The sequence below is a fragment of the Somniosus microcephalus genome, unplaced genomic scaffold (genome assembly GCF_052327205.1).
Source record: "Somniosus microcephalus isolate GS21.2 unplaced genomic scaffold, FLI_Smic_1.0 scaffold185, whole genome shotgun sequence".
NCBI classification, from domain to species: Eukaryota; Metazoa; Chordata; class Chondrichthyes; order Squaliformes; family Somniosidae; genus Somniosus; species Somniosus microcephalus.
In genome coordinates, this window is record NW_028225372.1 from 529,433 (window position 1) to 541,804 (window position 12,372).

Here is a 12,372-nt window from a genome sequence, read left to right on the forward strand (position 1 = left end):
TCCAGCACCTGATCACAGCAACAATTCACAAAACAACGGCAATATAACTTGGAGCAGAGACGGTTAAGTGGAGCTGTGATCGAGGGGCTCAAAATTATGAGGGGTTTTGATCGAGCAAACAAGGAGAAGCTGTTGTCACTGGCAGGAGGGTCGGTAACGAGAGGACACAGATTTCAGATCATTGGCAAAAGAATCGAGAGAGGAAATGAGGAGACTTTTTTTACACAGCGAATTGTGATGATCTGGAATGCACTGCCTGAATGGGAGGTGGAAGCAGATTCAATAGTAACTTTCAAAAGGGAATTGGATATATACTAAAGGCAGAAATTTGCAGGGCTGTGGGGAAAGAGCAGGGCAGTGGGACTAATTGCATCGCTCTTTCAGAGAGCTGGCACCAGCACGATGGGCCAAAAGGGATCCTACTGTGCTCTATGATTCTATAACATCAGCTTCTCTCTGCTCACTAGTACTGAGAGAACAGGGAATAATATTTAAATCTAGCCCAGTTATTGGGGGCTCTTAACATTAACAAGGCCCAGTTGCCTGAATTAACATGGTTCAGTCCTGGATCTGATTAAAGGCATCGGAAACAGTGGAATCGACCCACCGCAGTCACACTGTGGACACTCTGGTGTGTCAGTGGGTGGGATACACCAGGGAATCCCTTTCCACACACTGAGGTTGATTCTAATGATCGGGAGTCCCAGGGTTTCGGATACCAGATAATCAAGCTCAGAAGAACACAAATTGTCTCTCCAGACTTTATTAAGAGCGCTGCATAACACAGATCGGGTGATAATTCCCTCAATCTGGAGAATAGAAGTACAGTGGATTCACGTGCGATCTTCTCGAGTCTGTTCCAACTGACAATGGCTTAAGTGGCCTGTTCTTATACACAAGCTTGGTTACTGCTCAGGAAATGGGATTGTTTGGACTCGTCTGTTGACCGCCTCCTGAACTCCTGCTAACTCAGGGAATTCAGTCCATCTGTGACCAGACTATAACCACAAGCCTGTCTGGTTATCACACCTACACGGTCCGTGAGGTTATTATCAGATTCACACCCAGACGTTGTGCCTTCACTTGTCTGGCACTTCATCCCATAACACGGGTACAGGGGCTCAGTAATGTTTCATTCATCAGAGAAAGACAAAGTACAACAACATACTGGTCAGCTTAACAGAATCTCATCATATTTATGTGGCTATAAATATAAAAGTCACTAATAAATCCAGGAGGGAATTCAGAAGAAATTTTTTTACCCAGAGAATGGTGAGAATGGGGAACTCGCTACCACAGGGAGTAGTTGAGGTGAACAGCACAGATGGATTTATGGGGCAGCCACATGAGGGAGAAAGGAATGGGAGGAGATGTTGATCGGGTTAATTGAAGTAGGGTGGGTGTGGGGCATAAACACTGGCATGGACCAGTTGGGCCGAATGGCCTGTTTCTGTGCTGTACATTCTATGGAACACCATCTAAGGATAAGGGGTAAGCCATTTAGGACAGAGATGAGGAAGAATTTCTTCACCCAGAGAGTGGTGAACCTGTTCTCTACCACAGAAGGCAGTAGAGGCCAATTCATTAAATATATTCAAGAAGGAGTTAGATATATTTCTTAAGGCTAAAGCGATCAAGGGATATGGGGAGAAGGCAGGGACAGGGTACTGAATTTGGATGATCAGCCATGATCTCATTGAATGGCGGAGCAGGCTCAAGGGGCTGAATGGCCTACTCCTGCTCCTATCGTCTATGTTTCTATGAACAGTGAAACAAAGAGAATCATCAGCACAACAATTTTAAAGATTAAACAGCAGTACAAGAATTTATAAAACATTCATCCATTCCATGTTCATGTCACCCCAGCTGTCTACAGGGCACTGCGCTACAGAACAGTGTGAACTCGCTGGTGTTTCAGCAGATTCGAGGACCGAGTGAATCCCTTCCCACACACGGAGCAGGTGAATGGCCTCTCCCTGGTGTGAACTCGCTGGTGTCCGTTCAGATTCCTGGAGCTTTTGAAGCTCATCCCACAGACAGAACATGTAAATGGCCTCTGATCAGTGTGAACTCGCTGGTGTCCACTCAGATTCCAGGAGCTTTTAAAGCTCATCCCACAGACAGAACATTTAAATGGTCTCTCATCAGTGTGAACTCGCTGGTGTGTCACCAGGTGGGCTGACTGAGTGAATCCCTTCCCACACACGGAGCAGGTGAATGGCCTCTCCCCAGTGTGAACTCGCTGGTGTCTCAGTAGGTGGGATGGCCGAGTGATTCCCTTCCCACACACGGAGCAGGTGAACGGCCTCTTTCCTGCTATCTCCAGCTGGTGTCCCTTCAGCTCCTGGGACATTTGAAAGCTTTTCCCACAGTCGGAATGTTTCACCGGCCTCTCCCCAGTGTGAACTCGCTGGTGTTTCAGCAGATTCGAGGACCAAGTGAATCTCTTCCCACACACGGAGCAGGTGAACGGTCTCTCCCCAGTGTGAACTCGCTGGTGTCCGTTCAGATTCCTGGAGCTTTTAAAGCTCATCCCACAGACAGAACATTTAAATGGTCTCTCATCAGTGTGAACTCGCTGGTGTTGCTTCAGATCCTCAGAGGCTTTAAAGCTCATCCCACAGACAGAACATTTAAATGGTCTCTCATCAGTGTGATATCGCTGGTGTGTCAGTAGGTGGGATGGCTGAGTGAATCTCTTCCCACACACGGAGCAGGTGAACGGCCTCTCCCCAGTGTGAACTTGCTGGTGTCTCAACAGGTTGGATGACCAAGTGAAACCCTTCCCACACACGTAGCAGGTGAATGGCCTCTTTCCTGCTCTCTCCAGCTGGTGTCCCTTCAGCTCCTGGGACATTTGAAAGCTTTTCCCACAGTCGGAATATTTCACCGGCCTCTCCCCAGTGTGAACTCGCTGGTGTTTCAACAGATTTGAAGACCGAGTGAATCTCTTCCCACACACGGAGCAGGTGAACGGTCTCTCCCCAGTGTGAACTCGCTGGTGTCCGTTCAGATTCCTGGAGCTTTTGAAGCTCATCCCACAGACAGAACATGTAAATGGCCTCTGATCGGAGTGAACTTGCTGGTGTCCACTCAGATTCCAGGAGCTTTTAAAGCTCATCCCACAGACAGAACATTTAAATGGTCTCTCATCAGTGTGAACTCGCTGGTGTTGCTTCAGATCCTCAGAGGTTTTGAAGCTCTTCCCACAGGCAGAACAGTTAAATGGTCTCTCATCAGTGTGAGCTCGCTGGTGTGTCAGTAGGTGGGATGACCAAGTGAATCCCTTCCCCCACACGGAGCAGATGAACGGCCTCTCCCCAGTGTGAACTCGCTGGTGTCCATTCAGATTCCTGGAGCTTTTAAAGCTCATCCCACAGACAGAACATGTAAATGGTCTCTGATCGGAGTGAACTCGCTGGTGTTGCTTCAGAGCCTCAGAGGTTTTAAAGCTCATCCCACAGACAGAACATTTAAATGGTCTCTCATCAGTGTGAACTCGCTGGTGTGTCAGTAGGTGGGATGACCAAGTGAATCCCTTCCCACACACAGAGCAGGTGAATGGCCTCTTTCCTGCTCTCTCCAGCTGGTGTCCCTTCAGCTCCTGGGACATTTGAAAGCTTTTCCCACAGTCGGAATGTTTCACCGGCCTCTCCCCAGTGTGAACTCGCTGGTGTTTCAACAGATTTGAGGACCGAGTGAATCTCTTCCCACACACGGAGCAGGTGAACTGTCTCTCCCCAGTGTGAACTCGCTGGTGTCCGTTCAGATTCCTGGAGCTTTTAAAGCTCATCCCACAGACAGAACATGTAAATGGTCTCTGATCGGAGTGAACTTGCTGGTGTTCACTCAGATTCCAGGACCTTTTAAAGCTCATCCCACAGACAGAACATTTAAACGGTCTCTCATCAGTGTGAACTCGCTGGTGTGTCAATAGGTGGGATGACTGAGTGAATCCCTTCCCACACACGGAGCAGGTGAACGGCCTCTTTCCTGCTCTCTCCAGCTGGTGTCCCTTCAGCTCCTGGAACATTTGAAAGCTTTTCCCACAGTCGGAATGTTTCACCGGCCTCTCCCCAGTGTGAACTCGCTGCTGTGCCAGCAGATTCGAGGACCGAGTGAATCGAATCTCTCCTGCTCTCTCCAGCTGGTGTCTCTTCAGATCCTGGGACCTTTTAAATCTCTTCCCACAGTCAGAACATTTAATCGGTCTCTCATCACTGTGAACAAGATGGTGTCTCAGGAGGGTGGCAGAATGAGAGAATCGCTTCAAAAACACGGAGCAGGTCAACGGTCTCTCATCGGTGTGGACAAGCTGGCGTCTCAGCAGCACGGATGGTGCAATTAATCCCTTCCCACACACGGAGCGGGTTAACGGTCCCTCCCTAGTGTGATCTTGCTGGTGTATCATCGGAGCGGATGGCTGAGTGAATCCCTTCCACACACGGGGCCCGGGTTTCTCCCAGTGTGTGGCCACTGGCGTCGCTTCAGGTACTTGTAGATTTTGAAGCTATTTCAGAACATTTAAAAGTTCTCTCCCCAGTGTGAACGCACGGGGGTGCCAGCAGATTGGAGGAGCGATTGAATCAGGTCCTGATGAATCACGTAACTCTCAGATCTTGAGGTGATGTTTGGTTTGAGCTTCCTGTCTGTAAATGCTCCACTTCTAAAACCCTGTAAAAGGAATGTGGAAAGGGTAAGGGGGGGAAGCAGGAATTTTTTTTGGCTTATTTTGCCTCAAAGAACAAACAGGGTAGAGTCGGTCCCACTGGTATCCAGCCGTGCCCACAATAACCAGCGGGCCAGAAACAGCCCAATCCACCTCACTGACTTGGCCCTGAAGTCAAATCAAGTTTCAAGGTCAAAAAGGACATCCTTTGTGACTGTGACAAAGGTAAACTATCTCTCCTCGTTCTTCCTGACTTGTCTGCAGCCTTTGACATGGTTAACCACTCCATCCTTCTCCCAACGCCTCTCCACCGTTGTCCAGCTGAGTGGGACTGCACTCGCCTGGTTCCATTCTTATCTATCTAATCGTAGCCACAGAATCACCTGCAACAGCTTCTCTTCCCGCTCCCGTATCATTACCTCTGGTGTCCCCCAAGGATCTATCCTTGGGCCCCCCCTATTTCTCATCTAAATGCTGCCCCTTGGCGACTTCTGAAAACACAGCCTCAGTTTCCACATGTACGCCGACGACACCCAGCTCTACCTCACCACCACTTCTCTCGACCCCTCCACGATCTCTAATCCGGTTCTGGGTGAGCAGAAATTTTCTCCAATTAAATATTGGGAAGACTGAAGCCATTGTTTTCGGTCCCTGCCACAAACTCCGTTCCCGAGCCACTGACTCCATCGCTCTCCCTAACATCTCTCTGAGGCTGAACCACACTGTTCACAACCTCGGTGTCATATCTGACCCCGAAATGAGCTTCCGACCGCACACCTGCAGCATAACAAAGACCGCCTATTTCCACCTCGGTAACATCGCCTGTCTCCGCCCCTGCCTCAGCTCATCCGCTGCTGAAACCCTCACCCGGGCCTTTGTTACCTCTAGACTCAACTATTCCAACGCACTCCTGGCTGGCCTCCCACATTCCACCCCACGTAAACTTGAGGTCATCCAAAACTACCCGTGTCGTAACTCAACGCCAAGTCCCGTTCACCCATCACCCCTGTTCTCGCTGACCTACATTGGCTCCCGGTTAAGCAATGCTTCGATTTCAAAATTCTCATCCTTGTTTTCAAATCCCTCCATGGCCTCGCCCCTCCCTATCTTAGTTATTCCCTTCAGCCTCACAACCACCGTCCCCCGCGATAGAATCACAGAAAAATTACGGCACAGAAGGAGGCCGTTCGGCCCATCTTGTCCGTGCCGGCCGATTAAATGCTATCCACACTAATCCCACTTTCCAGCACTTGGTCCGTAGCCCTGTAGGTTACGGCACTTCAGGTGCATATCCAAGTACCTTTTAAAATGTGATGAGAGTTTCTGCCTCTACCACCCTGTCAGGCAGTGAGTTCCAGACCCCCACCACCCACTGGGTGAAAACATTTCTCCTCAACTCCCCTCTAAACCTCCGACCAATTACTTTAAATCTGTGCCCCGTGGTTGTGGACCCCTCAGCCAAGGGAAATAGGTCCTTCCTATCTCGGCCCCTCAGAATTTTATACACCTCAATCAAGTCTCCCCTCAGCCTCCTCGGTTCCAAAGAAAACAACCCCACCCCCCCCGACCCCCGAGACATCTGTGTTCCTCCAATTCTGCCCTCTTGAGCATTCCTGATTATAATCGCTGCACCATCAGTGGCCGTGTCTTCTGTTGCCTCGGCCCTAAGCTCTGGAATTCCCTCCCTGAACCTCTCCGCCTCGCTATCCTCCTTTAAGACATAGAAACATAGAAGATAGGAGCAGGAGTAGGCCATTTGCCCCCTCGAGCCTGCTCCACCATTCAATGAGATCATGGCTGATCATCCAAATTCAGTACCCTGTCCCTGCCTTCTCCCCATATCCCTTGATCCCTTTAGCCTTAAGAAATATATCCAACTCCTTCTTGAATATATTAAATGAATTGGCCTCAACCGCCTTCTGTGGTAGAGAATTCCACAGGTTCACCACTCTCTGGGTGAAGAAATTCCTCCTCATCTCTGTCCTAAATGGCTTACCCCTTATCCTTAGACTGTGACCCCTGGTTCTGGACTCCCCGACCATCGGGAACATCCTTCCTGCATCTAGTCTGTCTAGTCCTGTTAGAATTTTGTATGTTTCAATGTGATCCCCTCTCATTCTTCTGAATTCAAGAGAATACAGGCCTAGTTTACTCAATCTCTTCTCATACGACAGTCCCGCCATCCCAGGAATCAATCTCGTGAACCTTTGTTGCACTCCCTCTATGGCAGGTATATCCTTCCTTAGGTAAGGAGACCAAAATTGTACACAGTACTCCAGGTGTGGTCTCACCAAGGCCCTGTATAATTGGATAAGACTTCTTTACTCCTGAACTTATATATTTTTTAAGGCTAAAGGGATCAAGGGCTATGGGGAGAAGGCAGGGACAGGGTACTGAATTTGGATGATCAGCCATGATCTCATTGAATGGCGGAGCAGGCTCGAGGGGCCGAATGGCCTACTCCTGCTCCTATCTTCTATGTTTCTATGTATTCAATGTTTCCTTGTAGCTGAAATTCTCCAGTCCTGTCTACATCCTCGAAAATCTCCCGTCTCGAGCACAGTCACATCTTTCCTGCAATGGGGACGACCAGAACTGCACGCGGTGGCCTAACTGGTGTTTCTGTATAGTTCAAGCAGAACCTCCCTGCTCTTACAGGATACAGAAAGAGGCACTGCCCCTTTAAATACCTGGGGGGGCACCCATTCCCCTTTAAATGGCCAAGCAATTGTTTTTGTTGTAAAGGGGCCGCAGTCCCCTTTGACTCACCCCCACCCACCCCCACCCCCACCCTCTCACCCACCACAAATACTCACGAGAGAGAGAGAGAGAGAGAGAGGAGGAAGGATGCTGGTCTTTGTCCCTTTAAAAGTGGCTGCCCATCAAAATGTTCACAGCACCAGGGCTCTTTGTTCTGGATAAAAGAGAAAAGGTTCACTTATTTTTAAATGAATGCAGTTGATGAACAGCCTTGTAATAAAGGTAATGTAAAGGAATAAACACTCACAAGCTGGGTTTTTTCCACCCCCTCCTCCCCTTCCCTTTAACAGCTCCTGCAGACAATGAAAGCAGGAAAGCGGCGCGCGCAGCCCACCGAGGTCCCGCCCCCTCCCTCCCGCGCCACCATTGGTTGGAGGACCGTCAGCCCGCCCGGTCCTCCCAGCGTTTACCGCGCTCCTGATTGGCGGGCGCCTCGCGTCAATCACCCCCCCTCCGCTTACGCGCTGACGCCAGCACGCAACGCCCAGGGGTCGGTTGGATCGGCGCGCGCCAAAAAGAAACACCCCACAAATGAGGAAAAACAAAAATAATAATAATCGCACTTTAGAGCGGAGCTTGTATTGTGAAGCTTCTGCCCCTTTGCCAGCTCCGTGCTGCCTGCGGCCCCTCTCCCAGATTCCAGCCCCAGCTCTGTGCTGCCTGCGGCCCCTCTCCCAGATTCCAGCCCCAGCTCTGTGCTGCCTGCGGCCCCTCTCCCAGATTCCAGCCCCAGCTCTGTGCTGCCTGCGACCCCTCTCCCAGATTCCAGCCCCAGCTCTGTGCTACCTGCGGCCCCTCTCCCAGATTCCAGCCCCAGCTCTGTGCTGCCTGCGACCCCTCTCCCAGATTCCAGCCCCAGCTCTGTGCTACCTGCGGCCCCTCTCCCAGATTCCAGCCCCGGCTCTGTGCTGCCTGCGGCCCCTCTCCCAGATTCCAGCCCCAGCTCTGTGCTGCCTGAGCTGCTCTCACCTGGGGACAGCGCGTCACAATCGGCCCCAGCGCACCTGAGCGGGAGAGGAGGCCCCGCCCCCTTGCCGCGCCGTCATTGGTTGGAGGACCGGGCCGCCCAGTTCAGTCCTCCCACTAAAGCCCTCGTCCTATTGGTCAGAGCTCCCGTCAGTCACAGGCCGGGCCGGCCTCCATCCACTTGATTGGGCCTCTTCCTCTGATGACGTCACAATCGGGCCCCAGCCTCAGCGCCGGGAAGGAAGGTCCCGCCCCCTAGCCGCGCCGCCATTGGTTGGAGGACCAGGCCGCCCAGTTCAGGCCTCCCAGCTCAGCCCTCTTCCTATTGGTCTGCGCTCCCGTCAATCAGAATCACATTGATGCGGCTCAATCCGCTCCGCTCGGTGTCCGCGGAGGTCCCGCCCGCCCGACTCTCAGGTTTGGTTTTTCTCGTCTTTTACTTTATAATCTCGCTCTCCGCTCCCCCCTCACCTCGATTTAAATCGATTCCCCAACACTTTAATTTACTTTACCCCGGCCGCTGATTCCGCCTCTTCCCCGGGCCCGGCCTTCAGAGTGCTCCCCGGAGGCCCCGCGCAGGCGCACTGGCAGCCTGGTGTTGTGGAGGGGCCGAATGAGCATGCGCGGCCCCGCCTCTCCACATTTAAAGGGACACCCACCCCCCTCCACATTTAAAGGGACACCCACCCCCTCCGCATTTAAAGCGACACCCACCCCCCTCCGCATTTAAAGGGACACCCACCCCCCTCCGCATTTGAAGGGACTCCCTCCCCCTCTGCATTTAAAGGGACACCCTCCCCCCTCCGCATTTAAAGGGACACCCTCCCCCTCCGCATTTAAAGGGACACTCACCCCCCTCCGCATTTGAATGGACTCCCTCCCCCCTGTGCATTTAAAGGGACACCCTCCCCCCTCCGCATTTAAAGGGACACCCTCCCCCCTCTGCATTTAAAGGGACAGCCACCCCCCTCCACATTTGAAGGGACTCCCTCTCCCGCCTCTCATGTCCTCTACTGTGGAGGAGGAATTCCTGGAGTGTTTACGGGATGGTTTCCTGGACCAATATATCAAGGAACCAACCAGAGATCAGGCCATCTTAGACTGGGTATTGTGTAACGAGAAAGGATTAATTAGCAATGTTGTTGTACGAGGCCCCTTGGGTTACATAGAAGATAGGAGCAGGCGTAGGCCATTCGGCCCTTCGAGCCTGCTTCGCCATTCAATGAGATCATGGCTAATCATTGAAATTCAGTACCCTGTCCCTGCCTTCTCCCCATATCCCTTGATCCCTTTAGCCTTAAGAAATATATCCAAATCTTTCTTGAATATACTTAATGAACTGGCCTCCACCGGCCTCTGTGGCAGAGAATTGCACAGGTTCACCACTCTCTGGGTGAAGAAATTCCTCCTCATTTCAGTCCTAAATGTCCTACCCCTTATCCTTAGACTATGACCCCTGGTTTTGGACTCCCCGACCATCAGGAACATCCTTCCAGCATCTAGTCTGTCCAGGCAATTAGATCCGTGATTCTTAGGGTATGATGTTTCCCAATAACTACACGGAGGCTGTAACTTAACAATCAACAGGTGTTTACTGGAGTAGGGTAGTCTCAAGACTGCAGTACAGAGGCATGCTCAAAGCTTATATACAGGTGTGGTCACTGCCGGTACTACAGTATACAGGAGCTGTAAAAGTAGTTCTCTCTTAAAGGTACATACACTACACAGGCCTGACAGAATTTTATAGGTTTCGATGAGAGCCCCTCTCAATCTTCTAAACTCCAGTGAGTATAAGCCCAATCGACACAATCTCTCCTCATACGTCATTCCTGCCATCCCAGGTATCAGCCTGGTGAATCTTCGCTGCACTCCTTGCATAGCAAGAACGTCCTTCCTCAGATAAGGCAACCAAAACTGCACACAATACTCACGATGTGGTCTCACCAAGGCCCTGTACAACTGCAGCAAGACATCCTTGTTCCTGTACTCAAACCCTCTCGCTACGAAGCCCAACATACCATTTGCCTTCTTAACCGCCTGCTGCACCTGCATGCTTACCTTCAGCGACTGGTGCACAAGGACACCCAGGTTTCGTTGCACTTCCCCTTCTCCCAATCTATTGCCATTTAGATAATAATCTGCCTTCCTGTTTTTGCCACCGAAGTGGATAAGCTCACATTTATCCACGTTATATTGCACCTGCCATGTTTCTGCCCAATTACCCAACATGTCCAAATCATCCTGGAGTTTCTCGGCATCCTCCTCACAGCACACACACCCACCCAACTTTGTCTCATCTGCAAATTTGGAGATATTACATCTAATTCCCTTGTCCAGATCATCTATCTCAATCTATATATATAAACGAGTCGATCTGTCTGTCTGTCCTCAGGTGTGCGTCTGTCTGGCTATGCGCTCGAAAGTTATAGAGCGTACCTACGCGCGCGTTACCTCCGAAGAAAGCTTACGGTTCCGGGACGGTCGTAAGCGTATTTACTTTTCGGTCGGACCAAAATTGTTCGCGCCTTATGCAAAACACCTTCAAAATTAAACTCATTATCTGCTACTTAGCATTGATTGACTGATGTCAAGGTTCGACCAATCCTGTGCCGTCACGATTGACCAATCCTACAGTACGGCCCCCTGATGGTTGGCCAATCGGTGTGTGTGTGTGGGACTAATCGTTTTCATCTCCAGGATCTGGCAGCCATTGTTTCACTGCCATTACTTCAGCTTCCAGCTCAAACTACTTTGATCATCCAGCTTTGAAAAAGTTAGTATCTCTTTTAAAAATAACATAAGATTTACCAAAAACGTTTTATAAGTACTTTCACTTTCATCTTTCAAGGTATTAAAAGGTAGAAATGTTGCCCGGCAGCAGATTGAGAGAGGGACACAGAGACAGGGCCCAAAAGCCTGTGACTCCATTTAAAATGTTGCCCGGCACCAGATTCACAGAGGGACACAGAGAGGCTCCAAAGCCTGGGACTCGATTTAAACCGCCCGGCCCAAAACAGCCCTGGCAAAGCCGGGCTCCCCCAGCTAGTTTTATATATATTGTGAATAGCTGGGGTCCAAGGACCGATCCCTGCGGTACCCCACTAGTCACTGCTGCCATTCAGAAAAAGACCCGTTTATTCCAACTCTTTGCTTTCTGTCTGCCAACCAGTTCTCTATCCAAGTCAATACCTTGCCCCAGATCCCATGTGCCCCAACTTTACACGCCAATCTCTTATGCGGGACCTTATCGAAGGCCCCCTGAAAGTCCAGATACACCAGATCCACTGGTTCTCCCTTATCTATTTTACCAGTTACATCCTCAAAATATTCCAGTTGATTCGTCAAGCACGATTTACCTTTTGTGAATCCATGTTGACTTTGTCCAATCCTGTCACAGTTTACCAAGTGCTCTGCTATTACATCTTTTTATAATGGACTCTAGCATTTTCCCCACTACCGATGTCAGGCTTACCGGTCTGTAATTCCCCGTTTTCTCTCTACCACCTTTTTTGAATAGTGGGGTAACATTAGCTACCCTCCAATCCATGGGTACTGTTCCAGATTCCATCGAATGTTGGAAGATGATCAGCAATGCATCTACTATTTCTCGGGCCACTTCCTTAAGTACCCTAGGATGTAGATTATCAGGCCCTGGGGATTTATCGGCCTTCAGTCCCATCAATTTCCGTAACACTATTTCCCTACAAATACTGATTTCTTTCAGTTCCTCATTTTCATCAGACCCTATGTTCCCCGGCATTTCTGGGAGGTTATTTGTGTCCTCCTTTGTGAAGACAGAACCAAAATATGTATTTAGTTGGTCTGCCATTTCTTTGTTCCCCATTATAAATTCCCCTGATTCTGACTGCAAGGGACCTACATTTGACTTCACCAATCCTTTTCTCTTCACATATCTACAAAAGCTTTTACAGTCAGTTTTATGTTCCCTGAAAGCTTACTCTCATATTCTATTTTCC

General features: G+C 50.2%; 1 protein-coding gene across 3 annotated transcripts; it reads right to left on the bottom strand.

The window, feature by feature from the left end:
• Positions 1 to 791: 791 nt before the first annotated feature.
• LOC147082084 (uncharacterized) lies at positions 792 to 8,473 on the bottom strand. 3 transcript variants are annotated; one of them, XM_085980469.1, is made up of 3 exons: positions 8,399 to 8,473; positions 7,486 to 7,583; positions 792 to 4,674 (listed from the first exon to the last, which is right to left on the bottom strand). In XM_085980469.1, exon 3 carries the CDS (start codon positions 4,409 to 4,411, stop codon positions 1,886 to 1,888), a length of 2,526 nt encoding a protein of 841 aa, XP_085836595.1. In that variant the 5' UTR covers positions 4,412 to 4,674; positions 7,486 to 7,583; positions 8,399 to 8,473; the 3' UTR covers positions 792 to 1,885. The 3 variants fall into 3 exon arrangements, with proteins under 3 accessions (XP_085836595.1, XP_085836596.1, XP_085836597.1); XM_085980470.1 differs by lacking the exon at positions 8,399 to 8,473 and adding an exon at positions 7,677 to 7,759; XM_085980471.1 differs by lacking the exon at positions 8,399 to 8,473 and having other exon boundaries at positions 7,486 to 7,664.
• Positions 8,474 to 12,372: the final 3,899 nt, after the last annotated feature.

Bases quoted from the DNA above. Each gene is read 5' to 3' on its own strand.
- LOC147082084 (XM_085980469.1), bottom strand. From the start codon at position 4,411: ATGATACACCAGCAAGATCACACTAGGGAGGGACCGTTAACCCGCTCC.